Source organism: Anoplopoma fimbria, chromosome 16 (assembly GCF_027596085.1).
Source record: "Anoplopoma fimbria isolate UVic2021 breed Golden Eagle Sablefish chromosome 16, Afim_UVic_2022, whole genome shotgun sequence".
In the NCBI taxonomy this organism is placed as follows: domain Eukaryota; kingdom Metazoa; phylum Chordata; class Actinopteri; order Perciformes; family Anoplopomatidae; genus Anoplopoma; species Anoplopoma fimbria.
The window spans coordinates 15,013,218-15,037,376 of record NC_072464.1 but is presented as its reverse complement, the minus strand read 5'-3'; the positions used below and the strand labels follow the sequence as shown (position 1 = coordinate 15,037,376).

Here is a 24,159-nt window from a genome sequence, read left to right as displayed (position 1 = left end):
AAACGAAACTCTTCAGGTGGAAGTACACAAAAGCATTTGCACTCTGCATTTATTTGAACAGTTCTTGAAAAAAGACACGGACCTCAAAGATGTTCTTGGTCATGCCGGGGAGGCCGTAGTACGCGATGCCCGTGGTACCTGAGCTCACGCAGATCTCTCCAACCTCGTCTGTCTGACAGATATATGGTGTCCCCTCCACCCGCACCACACAAACCAGAGCTGGAGACACACAACGATGATCAGGAACAATAAAACTAACATTTAAAGTAGATGTCTAAATTGGTTCTTAGATTCCTGTTTGGATTACATACGTATTAACTTCTAAAAAGAAAACTAACAAGTTAAAGTTGTCATTGATTAGAGTTCATTTCGGCAAATTCCATTTTATTTATTAGAAGAATTGCTTTATCATTGTATATTACAGTTTAAACAAGAAGACTTTGGGCTCCCTAATGTTCTGTTATAAACACCTTCATACCTCAACATAAGCAGACAGACATCAATGCTAATGATCACATTGTATAAGATAGTTAAAGCATTATTGATAAATAGTTCAAAATAAACATTTACAAAAGGTAAAAGTAAGAACCTTCAGTTTAGTTTTTCTTTTCAGTAATATAAAACTATAAAATCTAGTCTGGTCACCTCCATTTTCTGGAGACACAAGGTTGTGTCAATATGAAAATTCCATCTTTCATCTTAATCTCCAGCATTAAACTCACTTACAGCAGCAAAATGTAAATTGTGCAATGCGGTGTACTTACCGCCAGGCATGACCTGTCCCACATCCTGCACTGTGAGGACAGAGAGTTTCTCCTCTGTGTCCACACGGATCACACTGTGGCTCAGCCCACCCATAGACAGCACCGCCTTCCCTGGAGGAGGAACCCCCATTTCTGGAGGTCTGAAAGACAAAGACATTATTTCAATGACACTCGTTATTAGTATACATTGAAAGACTTGCAGTTAAAGACATCTGTCACCTATTCCTCTTAATTTCCTCTGCCTTTCTGGCTAATGAAACATATGATGACAGTTCTATCTTAGTTCATCAAATACAGCTTTTGTTAAACTGAGCCATCCACTGCCTTCGTAAATTTTCCCTCCATTTCAGCGGTACTGACACCTTCAAAAGGAGGCATGTGGTTTTGGTAAAATATGAAAACAATGTGACTCTGTGAGATACAGACTCTGGATCCATTAGAGCATTTCTAGACTCTAACATATTTTGTTAAAAATAGCTTATTTAAAGGATGTGTTTTTAGTCTGCCTGTCACCCTAATCCTTCTCCATGACTAAGCTCTGTGATCAGGCACAAATCTCCCTCCTCTCCCTGCAGAATCCAGCTAATGTTGCAAACGCAGTGGGATATATTAGCGCGGTAAGAAAAAGCGGTGGCAGGTTGCTCTTGTTCTTCATCGCTGCAATAACAGCAGCTCACCTGCGGATGGCGACAGTCATGGCTTCTGAAGAGCTGGCACATGGACAGATCACCTCAGGACGCAGCCCACGTGCCTGAAACACGTTTAGGAAGGCGTCGCAGGAGGATATCGACCCTGTGGTAACACACATATACACACATACAGAGACAGTCAGACAAATACAAGCACAACACAACAAATCAATGATAATCTCTTGCGGCTTCAGGGTTTATTAAATGAGAATCTGCAGGTGGACTCACATGGGTTCGCTCCGTCAGCTACGATGAGCATACGCAGGGAGCTCAGGCTGATGTCTCTTTGGTCTCTCTGGGCCAGCAGAGACCAGTGCATGTCCCTCGACTTCACCACTGCAACCCTCGCTGTGTAAGGGGACACGAAGACAAAGAGATAGGCTCACAATACAATCACCCAACCAACAACTCTGTTATTCAGCTTGACAGCCAATCGCAGATCACAAAGTCTGACAGCAAATAGAAGCACAGTCTGACTCAGTTGCCAACAGGTGACTCAGCAAAGCTCGGGTCTATGGCTCGGCCCAGAAAGGAGAAGAATTTTATTCAGTGCATCAGGCTTCCTGTCCTCACCCTCCACCGGGGTAGCACAACCGAGTCCAACAAACTATTCCTTTAATCCATCCTCCCCTGTCAAACGTGCAGTGAGAATCAAAACAGACTCTCTCTAAAAGTTAAACTTGGTCTTATTTAGGCTTACAGATAAAACAATAAAGTGTGTGGTAAACTACCATTTCACCATGAAGCATTTCCTTGTGAATAACCTGTACATACTTTGGAAGTATGACACAATGCACTTAAATAGATACTAAAAATTCCCATAATAAATAGCAACAAATAAATGGGTTTACCCTACAATTGGATAAAACTAGGTTTGTTTGGGCCGTATTCATTCCCTCTTCATTGGTTCTGAGAGGCAACGAGCATAGTTACGGTGAAAAGTGATGGATGCCAAGGTGGATTGATCCTCACCTTTGTATGTGTGGACCTTCTGTATCCAGGAGAGGGGGTTGACTTTCATCAGGGAGTAAGGAATGCTGATCACGTGCATCCGATTCATGACACTCTGCAATGACAACAGAGGAGCAACATTTAGGCACCAAAATATGTCCGACGTGTATCATAACTACATGATGTCACTGTAAACTGGCTGCGAGTCAAAACAAGATTCATCACTCAATGTTTGTGCATTTGTTTCATTTACAGGAGTTTAAAAGTGTAACTGCAGCTGATATAAATGTATGTGTGTAAATTCCACAGCATGTCTGAAATCAGAGCTGGTATGAGGATGTGTTAGAAGAAACCGAATCTTTTGACTGTTTTAAACTCGTGAGTAATAATTATATAACTCTCCTATTAGCTTTACCAGCAGGTTCAACACCACTCACAGTAAGAACGCCGTGCCATAATCCTGCTTCTCTCTTGAAGTCCAGGACGTTGGTAATCGTCTCAGCTGCAATTCAAAAAGGAGATTTTGTCAAGATTACAGTTTGAAACATTTAATATAACATTCATATTCTAAACTAAAGCAATAGCACATTATCCAATTACTTTGAACACAAAACAAGCTCTGTAATGATGAATAAATCCTGATTATGGCAGGATCGTATTCAGTGAAGCACCAAACTAAGTTGTAGGAACAGACCTGAAGAGTCTCTAGGGGCTGCTGGTGCGGTCGGGAGTTATTTAGAGCAAAACTGGGACACTGGAGGAGAGGAGGTGATTTACGTTCTCAGAAAGAATCACAACTAGCTGAGCGGCTGCATTTATCAAACTAGACTGTAATTAACCTTTGATGAGATGTGTGAGCAACATGGAGAAGAAATTCTATAATATCACAGATTATAAAGTAGGTTTATGCGATAAATATACTCCGCATTGTCTAATCTGCAGTACAAATAAGAAGGAAAGATCACAGCAATTAAAAAAAGTCAAGCCCAATTTTTATTAACTCCTTTTTGCATATTCCTACATTTTTATCATTACTAAATCTGGTTAAGTGGTCTGTTTCTTCCTCTCTCTCTCTTTTGCTTTCTCTCTGTCTCTGTCTCTTGCACGCTCTCTCTTTTGCATATGCAAACACTATCAACTGGATGCCTTTCTTCGTGTCAGGAGAATGAATGGATGATGGAGAAGACAAGGAGCAGAATAAAGTATGAGTACTTAAGAAGTAGATGCAGTCTGTCCTCCTTACCTTCAGTGTAGCCGCAGGCCTGTGAGAGGGCGTGACAGTGGGCCAGCATGGCTGAATGAGACACTGTGATCCCCATGGTGCTTCCTTCCTTGCTGGTTTTATACTGGATGTAGAAAACAAAGAAAACCATCAGTAATTCAAAAAATGAGACCCAAAAAAATAAGCTTAGAATTAGTAGGTCAAAAAAATACCCCAAATACATGAAATGTAAATGAAAATATAACAAATCTATATTTTCTTCACTGGTAACATCAATGAAACCACACATACCTCTATGTAGGCTATGTCATTACTGGCTTCCCGTATCGGAGGATGCCAGTCTTTCGGAGGCTTCACAACATGTTTTCCATCTGTCACAAACCACAGCAACCGTGGCCAGCCTGCAGAGACGGAGCCATGAAGTCAGTACAAAAAAACAAATGTAACTATGCAGACGGACAGTCAAAATGAGAGCGTACCTTTGAACGTGGCTACCTCCCCCGTTTGTGCTTTGGGCAAGCCTTTCTGACAAGCGTCGGTGGTCAATGCTAACGTGACGCCACAGCTGCCCAACAGAAAGCCAATCTGTTGACTTCCTGCATCCTGGGGGACCAAAGAGGATGAAAGCTGAAGTTCATACTGGTGAAAACTTTGGCAAACAGCGTGTGTCACACAACAATCATCAAGAGCGATACAATTCAGAACAGGAAGGCTTTGAGAAAAGATGCTCTGAGGGAATGTGGGAATTGTGTTCTGGAGAGAAAGAAGGACGATGACTGAAGGAGAAACCTCAGAGCACCGTACATCAGAGAAGCAGCAGGTGAGAAGGCAGATTGACGGCTAATCACCATTAAAAACTCTGTCGCGGAGCATCAAAGCCCAATCATAGCAGGAATAAAGCCCAGGATCTGACACACACTCACTCATATTTGATTGGCTGTGCAAATTAGTTTACCGCCAGATTCACTCTGAACAAACCCCACTGTGCACAAAAGCAGGAAAAAATGTGAGATACTGGATAGGAGCATCAAAAAAAAGAAAGAGGCGGGGAAAAAGGGGAAAGAAAAAAGAAACAACAAGATTGAAAGTAGAGAGGGCGGAAAAATGCGTCCGACTCCCAAGAACAGTTGGCCTGTGATCTAATATTTTGCCTGGGATTACACATCATTTCACCTCACTCAAATCTCATTAATTACAGCACAGTGTCTTCCAACAGCATGCTTATAAAGAGCAAATGAGAACAGGCATAAATATTCAGATTGTCTAACTAATCTGGGTGAGTTTGGTTCAGTTTGAGCTGATGATGTGCTGGAAACTGGGATGCATCACATTGCAACATGATTAGAACATTTAAAAGGTAATGCTGCTGCTACGGTTGTTACTGTGCACAACTTTAAACACTCATTCAGGGTCAATTGTCCAGCAGAGGTCACTACTGCTCTTCACTATCACAAAGTGTCTAAAAATGTCCTCACATTCCCAGGAAATTGTATTGGCCTTTACCTTTCGGGTCAGCGGCACTTCGATAGGCACAGGTACCAGCTCTGCCAAGAGACAGCCGTAGAAGGCCACCATGAACATCACTGGGTCGTTGTTGGGGAAAACAAGTGCAACCTACAGGTGCATCACAAACACAATATGTTACAGTACGATGTTAGGTTGTTCCTGTTTTAAGTTTAAGTATAGGAAGCAAGAGGTAATGGTGTGTAGAATGTATCATGAACAAGATCTGAAAGCAAACATTTGCTTCCTTTCACGAGTAATGACGTTGTGATATTATAAAGAAATACTAATAACATGAGTCCTTGATGGTTGAAAACTGAGCACTGAGAAGCAGCCTTTTGTAAGGGGGCATCAGAAATATCAAGTAGGCTGACATGTAAATAAAATCTTCTCGCCATCAACATTTCCCCATTTCATTTTTAACAATACTTCATGTTCAGGGAAATACAAAATAGCACTTGCAGAATATTGTTTTAGTAGCCTCAGCCAAATACCTAAAATGGAACAAGGAATGAACTGAACACAGATTTATCTCAGGACTTACTCTGTCGCCGGGCACGAGCAAAGGCTCATTTCTGGTACTCAGCTTGTTAAGAAGAGTGTAGGCCAGTTTCTGACTGCGGGTCCATAGTTTACCTGCAGAGGTTGAACGACCAGTGTCAAATATTTAATTTGATTTAACAACCCCAGACCCACAGATCTGCATAAAAACACACACAATAGCTGAGAATAACAGCAGATTACAAAATAATCCGTTATTTGTACAGAGAAAACCCAGATAAAATGCATGACAAGAGATGATATGTCTTTCTGTCTCCAGTTTAAATTGTGAGCCACTCATTCACAGGTTGATACCTACCATAGGTGAGTGTGTAGACTGGCTTGCCAACATTGTCGAGGGCCGTTAGACAGGGGCTCTTGGGCTGAGTGGTGCCCCACCGGTGTAATGCTGCTGGCAAGGAGGGAGGCCAGTTGTTGACCCCCCCAAGAGGCTCTCCTTCCAGGGCACTCATATGCTGGCCTTCTGGCTTTGGCTGGTTGGGATCTGGCTGCTGAACTAATTAGGGAAGAGAACGGGGAACCAGTGTGAAGTTCAAAGTTTTCGGTTGAGTGAATAAAAAAATAAAAAAAAAAGGTAGATTTCTCAATAATACAACTCTGCTAAAGGAAGGCAGGGTAATAAAGGGAGAGTGAGGATCGAGAGACACCTAAAGCTGGAGGATTAAATGTGAGCCGGGTTCTGTCCTTATCAGTCTTAGCTGCCTCAGATACCAATTCCTGAGAAACTTAGAGAAACCTGCGCCTTTCAATAAGCTGTAGCTCCCTTTATCCTTTACCTTCCGTCCCTCCAAAGCACCATACTGACTCTTTGATTTGACTTCGATCTCTCCGTCACTATTCTCCCCTCGCACTTTCCTGAACTCTGGTAAGAGGAATTCAGAAATTCTTAACTGAGCTGGCAAGATGTCCCCCGCCCAAAAAAACACCTCTATCAGGAACAAATAGGGTTAAGCCTGCCGCCATTTTCAGCTCCGTTTGTTTTTCTGCTCTCACCAACCAGACCACCAAGCAGAGGCTTGCCATGTCACAGTTTCTGTGCCAAACTCAGGGAGGCTTTACAATTACCTGCTGATGTATTACTATTCCTGCTGCTTTAATATTTTCAGTGTTTATTCAGCCTGGCAGAGAGCCACCCTAAACCCATGATGGGCTGGTTGGAATGGAGGAAATGGTTGGACGGGGCTGGTCCACTGTGTGTGCTTCTGTGTTCACTAACCACTCCCTTAACACACCTGGTGGTCTAATCTCCACCAAGAGACAAAATAACAACCACTGATCTAAAAGTGTTCCTTGAATGTGTATTTGTGAGGCGTGGTGAGGTCAACATGATATTTTGATCTCGGCTGAAGCTGGAGAAGTACACTGAAAGCTACAAAGAAATTTGACAAAATCTTAAAGCTGGTGTGGTTGACACACTCAAAACAGCAGGAGTGTTTGAATCAACTACAGCCTTTAACTGATGAAGTCTCCGATCAGTATGCTGATCACATCACAGGAAGATGGATGGGTTTTTTCATGAATTATTGATTTGATAGAAGCCATGTAATTAGTTTCATGCCAGCTTACCATCCAAAAGCTCCTCAAAGTCGTCGACAAAGAACTCTCGCAACGGCGGTCGCTTTGGTCTCTTCAGAGTGTTGAGCAACTGCTGGATTTTGGAGGAGACGCGACTGTTGACTGGAACACCTACAAAATGAGATTTGAAGGGGATGAAAAGAGAAGGGAAGGGGGGAAATAAACAAGACAAGGATATGGAGAGAAATACAGATATGTAGAAGAAGAATATGTGGGGTGGAAATAGATAGAAATGTAGACAAATTGAATGAGAGATGGATGAAGTAAGACGAAGACAGAAGGGGGAAGAAATGGAAGGAAAGAAAAGAAAAAAGGTCAATGTGGCGCTCTAGAGGACAACCAGCAGTCACTCACATGGTAGCAAGACAACAAAACAGTGGACCAAGAGGTCCTCTACAGTCACCTGGAGGTCAAAGGGTTACAGTCTGTCAGTCCAGATTCTCTCTAGAAATCACAGACAAACCCCACAGGCTCAATAAAACAGAAAGTGAGGAGCCTCCTCGCCTGCTGCCTAGCAACAAAGATGTCCTCCCTGCATTTAGTGATTCATGAGGTGTCTAAAAAAGGTGTCTGTTTCACATACGCTCTGCTAAATCCATAATTGTGGAGGCTAAAACCAGCTATACCCCAGTTAAGTCAAAAATATGTAAGTCATTTGAGGTGTTAAAGTGTTAGAAATGCTGAACCAGAACATAAATGCAATAGTCAAAAAAAAAGCCAAATCACAGAGACATGGAGCTTTGTAAAGACATAAGGACATAAATGAAGGAGCATGAGAGAAGAGGGGAGGCGTCAGGTTAGATTTCTTTCACATTTTAGACATGGATGCACAGACTATAATCATCATCGGGCATCATTTCCTCCATATGAATAAATACTAAGTTCGGGAGGGGTGGTCTGTGTCAGACATTCCAGACAGCCACAGGAGACGAAGGCCACAGCTGCACGTATCCTTGCCTGATCTATCTTGCTATAATAAGCCCGGCTCAGACAGACTCTGCCTCCTCATGAAGGGACAGATGCACAGGGAGTAGAGGTGTTTGGGGGTCAGCGCTGCACCTGATGGGCCAATTAGAAAGCCCTAGACAAAGAGTGCTGCACCTGAGGGCCCTGAACCCCACCCACTCAAGCGCCTCGATCATTAATATCACAGCCAACCAGGACCCGCATGTGATGATGACAATAATTAACAATTTTCATAGTTTGATACAATATCCACCCACATCATTACTGTAGCAAACACTGGCTCTTGTTTATTTTTGGGTAAAAAAAAAAATGGCACACCGGGTATTGGCAGTAGAACAAGCTAAGAGCATAACTACCATTACCTTACAACCGTAGCTGTAATTATTAAAAAATGTCTCACAATATATTGTTTCATTTTTAGAAAGTCAATTCCTAAAACAGCAGGGCGCTGAAGTTCTTAATCAAACGTTACTGATTGTTTTCAGCTGCAAATTGATGAACATTTGGTGCTCTAGTGAGTATTTACAGCACAAGGACGGTGTGTGTTGGACTGACTCATTAACTACGGTGCATATGTTTATCATAATGATGGAACATGTCACCCAGTGGAACAGAGTGGCTCATTGTTGTGTTTTTAACAGTTTTTGAACAATAATTGAGGTTTATCGCACAGAGGAATACACTATATCAGACTGTGGATACACAGATAATACTCAATAGTAGGATTAATTGTTTGTTTTGGTCTTTTCTTGGAATTTGTTGACAGAAAAAGCCCCACAGTATGCATGCTCCATCAGGAAACCAAACCATACAGCGTCAAAAACCGAGGTCTAGATGGAACCAAAGTTACTGTGTGGCATGTTTTTCATGTGTTGTTATCAAAATGGAAACAGTGCTAGACGACTGCCATCAAAGAACCCACTGTGTAGCTACAGGCTAACAGGCTTGGTTCACAGAATGTAGTGAGATACATAAACTGACAAGTCTGAGCGTCTCAGTGTGAGCGCAGAAACCAGCGTATTGACACGCTAATTATTCATAACCCCGAATGAATAGTTGAGTCACTGAAAACACCTTCTCACACAATCTGCTTCAGCATCATCAATTTGCAGAGAATGGTTAGACATGGCATGGAGATGCTATAAATGTTAAGCCTTTGCAACACACTCAGCTATACACACACACACACACACACACACACACACACACACACACACACACACACACACACACACACACACACACACACACACACACACACACACACACACACACAGGTATCCAATGACTGAATTCACTGCAGCTTTGCGTATATTTTTTTGAAAACACACAAAGTTTGGACGAGGGCTCGAGCTGACAGTGGAGGCGAAGGCAGAAACACACAAACATAAATGCACACGCAGCAGAGTGCACATATAGAAGACTGCCATAGAGTCGGAGGAACAGATATAAATACCATCCATTAAACTGAGGGATCCTTCACTTCTCCACTCACAGCCTGGAGGAGAGACACATCAGGATGTCAATGAAACAGTCCTGCTAAGTTTGTGTGTGAATGTGAATGTGTGAATGCTCGATAGAAAAATCTACCTGCAGCCAGACATATGTGAGAGCAAAGACATACACTGTTGTTGTGGTAGTATATCAACAAAGATATCATTTCTTGCCATTTTTTGCTATTTTTGTCATTTTTTTAATTAATTCTTTGTGAAAAGCATTTGCAGCGTGGCTTTGAAAAATCTTGAACACCAAACAGAAGGGATATAAATGTAACTGTTGACATCTTTTTAAAACTACCTTCCCCTTTATGTGCCAGCTGGGCTGGTTATACATTTATTAGCAGTGAAAACCCAGACAACGCACACATTCTTAATGGCAGAGAATGGATGGGCAGGAAGCTTATAGATCTGCTGAAGCACTGTTCCAGTTTTCTTGCAGCTAGATGATACATCAGACATTAATTCAAAGCTGCATTCAGCTCTGATGTTGTATGAGTGGGGATGATTGGTAGTTACATTGGCACTGCTTTTAACGACTGCTCGACAATATTGTCATCTGTGGTAACTCTCTGAAGACATAAACCTGGTGCTTACACTGTAAAAACATCTAAACGCATTACACAAGTTCACCTATTACCAGTGAATGGCTAGTTCAGTTGTATATTTTAAACATTGTAATGACACATCCTCTTGGTTTGATTTCACTGGTTATCCATCTCACTGCATCAAATTGCCCATATATCCGATATCCCATCTGGACACTGCTGGCAATATTGGGGCGTCTATTAGATGGTGCTGCTTGAATAATGGATGATGTTCGGTGATGTTAATTTTATGCACTCAATCTCTAATAAGATGACAAGAACTGAATCACATGAATCAATGTTCCTGTACAAATCATTATCAATCATGTGTTTTTATTAGTGTTGCAGTGTAACCATGGCAACATAAGGGGGTCAGTCAGCAGCTTGTGCCAGTCTGAGAGGCAGACTTGCTAAGCAGAAGACAGAGGGAAAGACAGCAGGGGAGATAGGGAGGTGACCGGGTTTGTGCGTGTGTTTGTGTGTGTGTGTGCGTGAGAGTAAGAAACTCACCATCTGCAGTCTCCATGACGCTGGTGTGGTGGATGTAGCCCCGGGAAACGCCTCGCACTGAGGCCACCTGGGGATGCTGCGCATGAAGCGAGGTACGCTCCGACAGCCCCGTCACATCGGGGGGCGCTGAGTGGTTATCTGTGGTGAGTGGGGCGTCGGGGGTCAAAAGGTCAAACGCCAGGTCTGTTATCGGCTATGGTTACTAAATGAAAATCTAGTTCATGAGCTTGCAAACAAACTGATTTGACAGGTAACGAATTTGATTGAGAGGCTTAAAACCATGGTCATCTGCAGGTGGAGAGTCTTAAATGCAGAAGAGTTTTGTTTATCACAGTTTTTATATGTTTTACCTCCATTTTTACTTCCGGCTGTGATAAAAAGTGTGATGGCCTTCCAGTCATTGTCTACTGCTGAAGTGAATGACAGACAGGATCATAGTTTGAGGGGTCGAGGAACAGGATAATATGGGAGATTTATTTACAGCTTCATTCAGCCCCAGTCACTGCTGCGATATTTATGACAGCAACCTTGAAGGGAGACAGGCTGGACAGAAATCTGATGGCTCCATCCTAACAGGATGTCGTTCTGCCACACATGAACACACACACATCCACAATCAAGACACCTTCTCACAATTTACTGCCGCATCAGAGACGAATAAGGATGAATTCACCGAATCGCAAAAACTAGTTTGGGACTCGCATTGCGGCTGTGACACACGAGAAATGGCTGTGAGCCCTTTCACATGACTGACATTGAGATGACTAATTAGAGAGATGTAAAATAAGCGTGTTTTCACACCTGTAGTAAGGTTCATTTGATCAAGACCAAGGGAAAAAAAATATGAAACATTGCATTGTAGTTCTGGTTCGGTTGCTGTTCACACTGACTTTGTTGTGCGATAGGCAGCTTTCACACGAGCCCAGCCTTATGCCGGATTTATACGCTGTGGTTTGTCTCTGCCACTCTGTGTGCTCCGCAAACCATCTCTGCGGGTCATGTGTATGTCTGGCAATAACAGAACGCACCAAACTTCTGCTGTTATCAGAAAAAGTAAGACAATGGGAAAAAGTAAAAAAGATTCTGTCTGCAAACTCTGTGATTCCTGTATTAAATTGAAGATGGAAACCATACAGGTAAGCAGGGGTTTCTGCAGGCTTGTTAAAGGACTATGTGAATGTCATTTTACCGTGAAGGCACGGAAACTTTAATCAGAATTCTTCCACCAACACACCTGAACAGAGAGAATACCATACGGAAAAAATAAAATTTCAAACACTGAATACTGGTTTCTGCCTTGGCATGAAAACGTTATCTCAATCTAGTTATACAATACTTTCCTACTTCAGCTCACAACCACCTCTGGACTACAAAAATGAGAGCGCTGCATCAGTGTAAAGGGGACAAGACCATACAGATTGACCAGCCGCCAGTTGATGGCGTGTTGGACTGCGTGTGTGTCACTGACCTAGCTGGGTGTGTGCCATAAGGTCAGCCAGTGCGGTAGCTGCGGCGTTGGCGTTGAGGGCTGCGTGGGAAGTGGTGTTGGTGGTGTTGACGGATCTCCCTCCCGGGTGGGATGAGGTGGATGACGCGGAGGATGAGGTGGACGAGCCCTGGATGACACGGTTAAACCAGTGCTCAACGGCTGGGTGGCCGTGGCCCTGGTAGGGCGTCGAGGTGGCAAGACGTCCCTGCCGGCGGAGTGAGCCCTCGTCTTCCGACGCTGAGGAGGTGTCTGTGTTTGACAGGTCAAGACAGGGCAACGTCACAACACTGGACTAAGACATGGGGCTGCAGGATTTAGATGATATGCTGATGATACATTATTTTACTTATACATACACAAGAGTGTACATATAAGCAAGTGGGATGGTCAGATGGTTTCAATGGAGATGGAAGTTGTTGAGTTTAGGGATGCTTGTATTATATTAACTATAAAAGTAGCCATACCAACAACATATCGTCATAAAGACATCTCACCGCAACAATAGGTGTACTATATTTGAATGATAAAATGACATAGACTCTGACAATAAACAGACCAGAGTGTTTCATATTAGTAGACGACGACAGAATGAAAAAGGAATATCAATAAAAACAAAGGAATACAACCATTAAAGGCAGCTTTTTAAGAGAAATATCTATGGTGCAAACTATACAAAGTTAAAGTAAGTATACAGTCGCTATAACATGGCGGTTATAAGAACTTTCTGACATACCCAATACTGGTATTCTTGCTTGAAGTTGATTTGAAAAAAACACATACTCTACTTGCATATAATACGTACGCAACCTAAAATAGCCTGACCAAATATCCTTTTCTAATGTTGGTATAAGACTTTGGAAGTGCAGTGTATGCTTAAGTTTTTGCTTGGACTCAAACACAGTCACTGATGATTTTACCGTCTGTCCCTTGAGACAGCCGTGAGCAGTTGGTCACCGCAAAAATAGCTCGAACAGGAACAACTTCAAAGCAAAGTCATGGTCATTCAAAATGAACACATTCCATTTCATCTGCCAAGCTCCCTGAAACGACTGTACTTTCAACAGAACCATTGAAGCTACACAATAGCAGGCCAAATTAAGATTTGCATTCTGCAGAGAAGCCCCACATTATTCATGATTAAGGATGTAGCAGCAACCCTGGTCCAGTAGTCCATGGAACTGACAAACTGTCTCCTTTGAATGTCGGTGTAGGCTCGCAAAGCCAGAAGCAACACTTGTAAAGTGATGATGCAGTCCGTCATTGTCTTTCTGCTTAAAGTTGGCCTAGACAGTGATGTAATGACTTGGCACTCTAGTCTGTGGAAAAGCAAGCCAGTTCTTAGACGATTCACTTATTGAACCAACTGTGAACTGGCACCAGCACCAGCCAAGAACCAGAACTAGGTTTGAGTCTGAAAAAAGGGGCTATGAGAGGATGAGAGAGAGACATTAAGAAAAACAGAGATTAAGCCTGTGTGTGTGATTAGCACATGCCTGAGGATGTTCTCTAAAGTAATGAGCCTTTTTGCAATTAATCTACCTCCTAATCCCTCACAGTATACAGTTACAAGTAAAGTCCATCAGCTGAGAAACTTTCAAAATGACTGAAATGCTTTCCAGTGGCCTTGCAGAGGCTGCCAAAGGAAGGCTGGAGGAGGTTTGATCATAACAAGCTAGAATTTAAGGTCTCTACAACCAGCGGACTCGGGGGTGGGGGGTTAACTTGCATTTATGTGTCTGTTTGTTATTCCTCTGCCTCTGTCCAATCTCTCTCCCAATCTCAGTAACCTTGACAGAGTAACACAGAGGGAGAGGAGAGAAAACCTAAGCAGAAACAGATCTTAGTTATGCTTGTGCACGGATGAAATTTTATGTTCAAGCAAACAAAGACAGGTATGTTATTAAAGCTTGAGCTTGGCAGTTAAGGTAGTGAAGCATATTCATAGTGGTTTGTGCCTGAAAGTGACACTACACTGATATACTTACATTAATCACAGGCATTGATGTGTGTGTTATTGTAACTGTTGGTCGGTACACTGGCTACATTTACTGTGTGTTGTTGGAATAAGGCTTCTAACTTCCAGCCACTGTGATTAGTAAGACAGGAGATGGAAAAGGAAAAGGTTAACCAATGAGTGTTAAATACAGATACCAACAATAGGGGACTTGCTCATTTAAATATAACTCAACAGCATCATTAGTGGCCAAAAAATCCATTAAATCCACCACCTTATTACTTCCTGACGAAATTTTGTTAAAGCGGTCGAATGAAACCATTTAAATTCAAATCGCAGATCAAAAGTTAAAGTAAGCAACACAACCATGCCAGTGTGTGCACACCAACACCTGCAGCTGCCATTAGCCTTGAAAACATAGCAGAGCCCCAAATGATATTGTATGTACAGTATATGATTATGTCGACCTGTTAGTCATACCTATGAACTTTATCTCAGTAGATCACTGAGTGTCCATGAAGAGACTCCTCCTTCTACTGTTCAAACCCCAATGTCTGAGCACTTAATCCGTTTAGTTGCTCCACCGCTGTGTCCTCTCTCTTTACCCAAGACATGAGGCTCTAAGGCCCCCCACCAATTAACTCTTATACACCATGATAAAACCACTGCAGTGATAAGGGACTGGAAAGTTGGATGTCATCAGATCTTGCACAAATATCTCACAGACTGATTTGAAGATTGATACAATTCTTTTTTTGGAAACAATTGTGCAAAACTAACAATACAAAAATAGTTTTTCGGCCTTGAAGATTACAAATCAAAAAGCTGCAGAATGTAGTAAAATTACACTGGACCACACAAACTCACATAAAACTGTTATATAAGCAGGCGAAAGGTCGACATTTTGAGATTATGTTAAAAATCTGATTATGCATCCATTATGCAACTCATGTGGGAAGTCTGCCTGGGAATACAACAGCGAGAACTGAGCCCTTTTGAGTCACACAGAATGGACACATTCATCAAATTGCATATTTCTTTCCAGTAGAAAAAAAGTTTGACAACATCCTCTTCCACCACTGGACACAACCGAGTGTCAGCATCCTGCACTCCAATGCTCCTGGAAACAACCTAGTGTAAGCATAAAACCAGGCTGTGTGTTTACAGGATAAACCTTGCCCTTGGTGGACAGTGTTACAGGAACAGAGGTCTTACCTGGCGGGGTGCATGCCTCAACAGAAGACTGGACTAACACGGATCGCCTCTTGGAGGGCATTGGCATCTTCCTTTCCTTGTACTTTGCCAAAGCTGCTTGGACGGCTTCTGTGTGCAGATCTAAGAGAACACATCAACACAGTTAAGCTACAGCACTAAAGAAGAGCATCAGGCATTTAAAAACTCTCAGGCAGTATGGAGACATGATTACCCGATCTGAAGCGTTCATCCCGGGTGTTGGCAGCCCGGGACTTGTTGTGTTTAGAACCTGGGAGAACAGCTTGGGAGGAGGTCTGGATCCTGTTGTCAATTTGCAGAGAAGGATCTACACCTGTAGAGAGACAAGACCAAAGCAGGGAGGGAACAGTTTGTGAATACAGATGAACAAAATGTATACATCCTCTAATGCTCATAAAGCAGAAATATAACTATCAGAAATATGAGCATATACACTCTTTGCAGAATGTGCCTTGGAAACAGAGCAACACTTCTGAATATTGCTCGACTAGATCAAGTATGCACAAGCTTAATGGTAATCCCTACGTAGGCCGCTTTCTTCTAATACAGTGGCTTGGAGTTGAGAAAGTCTTAACTTAAATGAATCCAGTCTCTCTCGCAGCTTTCCAGCTGCCTTCCAGCTTTCCAAGGCAGGCAAATGCAAATGACACAGACGTCACAGACATGAGGTGATTAAGCACCATGAATGTCAAACAGACGACGTCTTCTAACTACAGCGTTCTAAAATTATCAAACACTCAAACTCGTCAACCTCTCTGTGCTCTGCGTTACACAGGCAGTGACTCATCCTTTTGATTATGCAATTCTCATTTGAGCCTCATTAAGTTACTAGTGGTTAACATCAGAGGGGAAACCCAAGACTAGCGCCTGAAGGAAGGTTGTGGTTCGAGCTCTATTTGTAGTCTTCTCCCAGGCTTTGGCTTCACTTCTTCTTCTCATGCTTCTCATACTGATGTGTTTGATGTATGCAAGTATACTTACTTCAAATACATCAGGGGATGTCAAATATGACTAAATGAGATGAATCTCATTTTACTGTACATCACAAGTTTGATCCAGATAAACTTGCGAACCCATTAATTATCGTCAGAAAATCTTCATCTTACCCCTATAGTGATATATTATGTTCTGCATATTAAATATCGAATTTCCCTACATAAATATGTAGTGAAATATATCATAGGAACACACAAACTTAAGGAATCTCCCACAACTTGCTTGTGTTTCCGTGTTGAGTACTGAAAGGCCTTAGCAGTTATTTTGGGCAGAGTTTAGGAACAACCATCAAAGTAACAGCATCTGTACTATAACTCAGAAATACCTCTGACAGCTTTATACGGTATGTTTTCCTGACAGTGGGACAGAGTTGTTTTTTAAGAGATGCTCCTGTAGTTCCCTTGCTCTGTCTCAATTAGCAAACCATCTAGTGCCATGTTTCCACATCCTCCTGCTGCTTCCCACCTGTACTTTCAGTTTACTTTCTGATAACTAAACACTGTATGTTTTATACTTACAGATAGATCAAAACAGCAGCACAACAAATAACTAGATACATTACATTTTTGTATGAATAAGGTACTAGAACCCTTGTGGAGGTAACAAACACTAACTTAAAACCTCATATGGTCAGGTTTGTGCTACAGAGATGTTAAACAGGAAACACAGCTTGTCTTTTATCACATTGAATGAAGCCTGCTACCTGATGCTAAAATATGCAGTACAGAGACATTAACCCCTGCAAATCCTCATATGCAAACACAGCTAACTAAGGTCATTGCAAAGCATAACCAAGCCAGCCAGGTACAAATACCACAAATTGATTCCACCAATTTAATTTGAATCCTACCACTTTTGGAGGCTTCCTTCCCCAGAGGAGTGTTTTGAATCGCTACAAAGATGAGTAATTTATAGAAAAAAAGAATAAAATTAAAAACACATTCAACCCGATGACACAACATGAGGGACTCGACATTAACAGTCCATCTATATTCATACACTTCTGCCAAACATTTAGGTAGTCAAAGCCGCGTTCTATCATTGGCTAGTGATTGAAAGTTGTGTATTTATGGCTGTCGTTACACGTGTAGCATTAGAAAACAGCCCTTTGAGGACAGAGTCCTCCCAATGCCATATTCAGCCAGCTAGATCCAACACCTAGCTGGCTGGCCAGTCAGACACCCGGCCAGCCAGACAGCCATCAGCCTAGCCTGGCTTTTCAGCAGCAGCTTAGTGGGGATAAGCGAGCTCCACACTGTCAGCAACTCTCAGGCAGCAGCAGCACACACACGGAAATGCTGAGCAACATTCACACACGCTTTGACTAAATCTATTCAATAACACTTTAAAATATTAGACACGCTTCAGGTCATTTTAGGACCCATAATGCATGGAGTCTGACACACACGCATACACACACACACACACACACACACACACACACACACACACACACACACACACACACACACACACACACACACACACACACACACACACACACACACACATGCAGCATCCCCCCTGGGCATGGATAGACACATCAATATATTATGCTGGTCCCTTATATCGCTCTGACAGCCCAGTCACACATCAGCCCTCTCCCTGGCACCTGGAGGAAACAGGCCTATAAAAACAAGCCAGGACACCAGAACCCGGTTGCTGGGAAGAACACACACTTCTGAGACACACCGCACAGAGCCAATCAGAGGCGTGCACCGTCACAGCAGATGTTGTTATTGGTCCACGGCGCTCCCTGATCAATTTTTAGAACCCGTCTGATGCCTTCACTTCACTGATGACACAAGTGCGGTGTGACATACGCATGGCTAATGATTTTCCTCGATTACACAACTGTATCTTAGAAAAACAGAGACATTAATGAATGACTGACATGACATGTGCTTAATATAAATGAATGGATGGCAAATTCATGTTGAGTGAGATAAGATAAAACAACACATACCTGTATTCTCAATGAGGATGGACAAAAATTCCCCCACAGAGCTCAATTTGACGCTAATGAACGTACATTCAGAACTATTCCTAATTGTTTGACTTCCCAGTATGGTCAACACCTAAAGCAATTATTTCCTCTCAAAGCTCACAGTGCAGCTCCAAAACGCTCAAACAAAAAACAAAGGAAATCAATCTACTCTGTCATAGATCTAAACAATCTGGCTTTGTACCCTACTTTATCCGACTTGGCACATGTACAGTCCTCTGACTACGGTGAAATATAAGGCAGTAAAAACGGCTTGGGAAATTTTGCATGGAGCTCAGAAACGTTCAGTCTATTGGTCTCCTATTTCAACCCTGCAGCTGTTAAACCCTAACCCACTGATTCACCGTGCTGGATGGATGTGTCATTAATTCCCAACTCGTCCATTCATCCTGCTTGGAGAAAGTCACCCATACCAAAGCCCATCTATTTCAGGCCAATATCTATCACTTCCCTTTTGAAAGTGTTAGGATTCAGACATAGTGGGCCCTAAAAATGAAGGACAGAACAAAAACGTATGAATCCACGATAACAAGAAAGGGAGAGAGAGCAAGAGAAAGACATAGATTGAAGGAGATGATCCGACCAAGCTGAATAACAGGCCTGCTAACTCCAGTGGAAAGCCTTGAGTGAGCGGCCCACAACAGACTCTGGTTTCCACTGAGGCTTGCCGGTCTGATAGCAGGCCAAACCAAAGACTGCCATGGACCCAGGATAAAGACAGGGAAGCATGAAGCATACAGACAGCAACTACTCTCTGGGATTTGGGCTGAATGACTGACTGACTGACTGATTGACTCAACTGGGGCTAAAAATACACTGAATTGATATATAAATGCATGTACACCCAGTCAAAAGACTACAAGATAACAAGTTGTGACATACATCTCAAGCCTCCCTTTTTTTTCAAAGTTAATTCTTCTCAAACGCCTACAGCCTAAGACAGGATGGCAGGCACTAATATGCAATAATAACAGACCAAAGGATAACAGAACCACAGTTAAAGTCAAGACCTGAAGAATAAAGGGCACAGCGGCAGACGTATCAAATCTAACCAAATCTAACCAGACAAAGCGGTGTCAAAAGCATCCATAGTATCCTTCATGGCAACTTTATGACCATGTGATCGTCAGACTGGTATCACTTATATTAAAAATACTCAATTCAATCAATAAAAAAAAGGTCTACTTCTAAACTAGTTTTGGATTTGTTGTATGCAGATTGTTTAAGTTTTGGGATTTTATTTTTGATTTCTCTTTCTTTTACTTGTCTCTTGATTTTTTTTTTAAATATACTGTTTTTAAATGAAGATACACAAATAATCACGAGTATTACAATAAGAAGATTATTTTTCCCCTATTCTGTTTGCTCTTGCAAGGACACAATGCTAACTGCTATGCTATCAGGCAGATAGGGGAAAAATATAAAACCTGTTCTGGACAGTAAACTCCGTGCAGGCCTGTCTTACCTTGTATCTGTGGGATGTACGGGGCCAACAGCTTGCCTCTTTTCTTCTCATAGCCCTTCTGAGTGATGTCCCCTGTACAGATAGAGACAGAGTAATATAGAGGAACAGACAGACAGAGAGAGGAGAAGAAGGGGGGGGCAGAGAGATGAGTCATTAGCTCAGCCGTGCCCTGGTGGTGTGTGTGTGTGTGTGTGTGTGTGTGTGTGTGTGTGTGTGTGTGCAAGCACGCGCACAAATGTCTATGGATCACACTGCCAGGCTGGTTGCACTGGCACCGCGGGGCACCAGAGGAGGGTTGTGGTAGGAGATTACCAGCTCTCACCCACTGGATGTCTCTCTCTCTCTCTCTCTCTCTCTCTCTCTCTCTCACACACACATACACAGGAAGTGACATTGCAAATGTAAGATGTTTAAGCTGACAGATGTTGTAGAGTGAAAAATTTCCGACCGAATACTTGAATGATATCATCGATGAGGCAAGAGGCATTTAAAAGATCATTTGTCTGGTGCGCTGGGGTAACTTTTTTCCCTCGCAGTGTTTTTACCAGAAGTAAAAAAAAAAATACTGCTGATGTCAGCATGAACTGGATCCCCCTCACTTGTCTTCCCACACATAATTAAGGCTGTTAAGTCTGTTAAATAAGATATAGCTGCATGTTATTTTTAATAGCCCTATTTGAAAGAGATGTTTGTCAGGCCTAGAATTTAACTAGAAAGAGAAAAATGAGGGCTATATAGAGGCAGAGAGATTGGGTAAAGGTACAAGGAAAAGTGATATAATGGCATTGGGTAAAGGTACAAGGCAAAGTTATATAATGGCTCTGGGTATATAACTTAACTGTGCTAATTGTCTCTAGACTTGGCGAGCTGTAGAAGAGATCCAGCGAAGATAACCTTGTGTCTGTTGTTAAAATGGTGATGAGAAAGGAGAGCATGGTTTGCATTTAGACATAAAAACACGACCCGAACAATGGACACAATACTATAACAATCTGACAAGAAAGAAATCTTATCGGTAACCGTAGCGGCAGAACCGATAAATTGAAGTATCAGAATCACAGAGAGGATTGCTTCATCAACTTTTCAGAATATCTAGTGGCATTTAATTGCCTTTTTTTCCAAGAAGTTGTAAATCAGTGAAATACAATATATTTTTATAGGATTTTTGACATGAAATCCTATAATAGCTACTGAACTAAATGACGCTAAATGACAGTGTCACCAAAATTCCCAAAACAATGTCCACTTGTTCAAAATACAGAGACTTATGTCACTGACTTGAGTCTTCTGGCTGCTTGTGGTTGATTCTGGGATGTGAGATGTCACTGTGTTTCTGCTTATTGGACAGAGTGGGATGAGGCTGAAGGGATGGAGGCTCAGTCTTTTGCAGACAAAATAATTATTGATTCACTGAGAGAGGGATGACTGACAGCACCTCTAACACACAAACCATGAGAATGTACAAATATATAAAACCTCTCAAACAAGCCCCAACGAAAAAAAAAAAAAAAAAAAAAAAAAGGAAGGAAGGGTCTCGTGGAAAATATGTCAGTCAAACAGCCGGGCTGGAGGGACTGTCAGAGTCAACAGACACTTGACGTGACATATGCATTGTTTTGGCAGGAAGCTAGAGCTGCTCACAGAAGTCAACACAAGACTAAGTGGTGGGATTTTCCACTGGTTGTTACCAATGGAGTCCACTGAATGGGGGATCTCTCTGCACCCAGTGGGGGTCATTCGGGTGGAGGTCAAGTGGAAAAGCAATAAGTTCAATAGGCCTATCTGAACAGAACAAATTGATTAAAACCGCTCCCCATTTGATCCCATTTTTTATCTCACCATGGGGAATATTGATTTGACTTGCTTCTTATTGATGTGTTTTACTTATATCAATTCATAAAAGGTAAACAGTGACTGTTTTTTTTTTCACCTTTCTCCTTTCAACTTATAGCCCTTCATATTGATAAATCTTTATTTAGTTATGCTTGTAACTAAATTAATGATAATGTATTATTTGAAACATTTCCTACACAAAATATTCTTGATTTATCTTTGCTCCTCAAGCCTCTTGAACAACAACAGTGTGGTAGTGTAAACGCAGGTGTTGTTGGTCACACTGGTCGCCGCACTGGTCCTGAGTCACCAGTATAACAGCTGAATGCCCGCACTGTTAAATGTCCAGGAGAGCTGGAGGCTGGCAACAATACAGCGCTGTTCACAGGCCGGGGCCGTCTGACCTGACACGGACTCTTTCTGGTGATAAGTGTCTCTGTTTGTATGCGTGTGCATCAGTATATGTTTGTGTGCATGCCAGCACGTCTGAGTGTGCGCACCACAGCAGCCAACCGGCCTGACAGCCACACAATGGAGGGCTATTCTCTGCGGCGGCTCCAAATTCTGGCTAGCGGCCCCGGTGACCGAGCGGCCCCTAGTACACACTGATCCATCAAGTTATGTCTCAGTGAAGCTAATCTTTTCATCTGGGAACAAACAGCTTTGTCATTAAATATGGAGGAATGGACTCCAGCATGCAACGGTAAACAATGAACCTTACCCAGAGTCTTGAAATGGAAAAAACAGAAAAAGTTTACCGTGCGAGTGTGTATGAACAAGTGTGTGTGTGCATATGCTTGCCCTTATATTTGTGTGTGCATGTTTACAAATTCACAGACAGATGCTCCATTTCCTTTCCCTGCTTGAGCTTTGAGTGCCTCCGTCGGGAGGGAAAAACGGGAGGATTCAAAGGTCAATATGTGGCCCTGCCGCCTGGGGAATAACTGAGGGGGGAGAGGGAAATGAGAGAGAACGATGATGAATGGTGGGAAGCGTAGCACATACACCAAATTGCACAGTCACAAGGGCCATGATGTGGCTTACAGTGAATTTACAGCAGAGTGGGAAACACTTTTTTTGACCCCCTTGACCTTTCTGTGCTGACTACAGGCTTTACCATGTAATTGAGCTGTAAAGAAAAAGGAAAAGGGTGTATCTCCAAACAAGCACCTGGGGGGGGGGGGGAGTGGTGGGATGGAGTAAATAAAAACTGTGAACAAATGTGTCAAAGAGGGAGGTGAACCCAAGCCCGAGAGGGAGGGGTGAGAGAGAGGAGGCATTTCTCATGTCGTGATTTGTTAAAAGAGCATCACCGTGGGCTCAGCTGGAAGACTGTTTTTTATTTCCTCAACCTGCATCTACCTTCATCTAAACCGACCTCCTTTATGGCCTTGATCCCTCCACTCTAACCTCCTCACCTTCTTCACACTAAGCATTCTAGTCATCTTCTATCCTCTCTTTTTAATTACCTGCAGCAGTTTTTGCTGGAGGGGGGGGCGGCATTTTTAGGGGGTATAGTCTGGGGATATTAACCTCCATCCATCTGAAGTGGCAAGATCATATTTTCCAGAGACCAGTGGCCTTTTTATCTGACACATCATCCAATGTTGTTAGCGTAAATATTCCTCTCACCCCGGCACTGAATCCAATCTAGAAAAAGCGACGGTCAATCTCGTGACACTCTGATAACAGTGACAGCAAGAGAGCCCACTGCCACTGACTATAATTGACTGATGGCTATTGAGCATAATCGACTGATGGCTATTGAGCATAATTGACTGATGGCTATCGAGTGGAGCTGAGGCCCATTAGGAGAATTACCTTGCATCTGCCCGGACCGAGCCTTTCAATTGGGAGGGAAATACTGAAAACACGGCACATTCCTCTACAAACACATTAAGGACGGATAATGACGCTCTGAATGAAGATGGTGAAATTGGCTTTAGTTAAGATGGTGCAAGGCTTTTCTTAACAAGGCTAGTGAAAAATGAATCCGTAACAGGACAAGATTCAGACATTAACACAATAGCACACGTCTCCTCTCTTCTTTTAGATGTAAAGAGCCACACAGGGATGTTGACTCTCGCTCTCAAATGTCTGCTGGGGTATCAGGCAGACGCACACAAACGCACATGCACACAAGTAACAGAAACTATGACAAAAAAGACAAAATATGTCCATAAAGGCCACTGCTAATCTATAATCCATAATTCTGCTTTACCCTGAACTAAAACAAAAAACCCCTCCTGTCTTTGCCACGCTGTCAGCTGCTCCACCTTCATGACAGACACCAGAGAAGGTGGCCCCACCCACCCTTAATGTCAGTTCCTACACCAGGCTGACCCACATTGTGCCAACAC

At 42.6% G+C, this 24,159-nt stretch overlaps 1 protein-coding gene across 3 annotated transcripts in view; it reads right to left on the bottom strand.

The window, feature by feature from the left end:
* Positions 1 to 24,159, bottom strand: part of dip2a (disco-interacting protein 2 homolog A) — a 75,003-nt gene that overhangs the window by 11,411 nt on the left and 39,433 nt on the right. Inside the window, exons 2-20 of one of the 3 annotated variants that reach the window (XM_054614841.1) lie at positions 19,967 to 20,038; positions 15,694 to 15,813; positions 15,483 to 15,602; positions 12,293 to 12,562; positions 10,825 to 10,962; positions 9,688 to 9,729; positions 7,257 to 7,376; positions 5,989 to 6,186; positions 5,674 to 5,765; positions 5,130 to 5,240; positions 4,106 to 4,229; positions 3,918 to 4,027; positions 3,648 to 3,750; positions 2,842 to 2,906; positions 2,426 to 2,519; positions 1,682 to 1,801; positions 1,442 to 1,556; positions 765 to 904; positions 83 to 219 (exon numbers count right to left, since the gene is read on the bottom strand). In XM_054614841.1, coding sequence (XP_054470816.1) covers positions 83 to 219; positions 765 to 904; positions 1,442 to 1,556; positions 1,682 to 1,801; positions 2,426 to 2,519; positions 2,842 to 2,906; positions 3,648 to 3,750; positions 3,918 to 4,027; positions 4,106 to 4,229; positions 5,130 to 5,240; positions 5,674 to 5,765; positions 5,989 to 6,186; positions 7,257 to 7,376; positions 9,688 to 9,729; positions 10,825 to 10,962; positions 12,293 to 12,562; positions 15,483 to 15,602; positions 15,694 to 15,813; positions 19,967 to 20,038 — 2,291 coding nt within the window. The remainder of the gene's footprint in view (positions 1 to 82; positions 220 to 764; positions 905 to 1,441; positions 1,557 to 1,681; positions 1,802 to 2,425; positions 2,520 to 2,841; positions 2,907 to 3,647; positions 3,751 to 3,917; positions 4,028 to 4,105; positions 4,230 to 5,129; positions 5,241 to 5,673; positions 5,766 to 5,988; positions 6,187 to 7,256; positions 7,377 to 9,687; positions 9,730 to 10,824; positions 10,963 to 12,292; positions 12,563 to 15,482; positions 15,603 to 15,693; positions 15,814 to 19,966; positions 20,039 to 24,159) is intronic. The other 2 variants (XM_054614839.1, XM_054614840.1) reach the window with 2 other exon arrangements.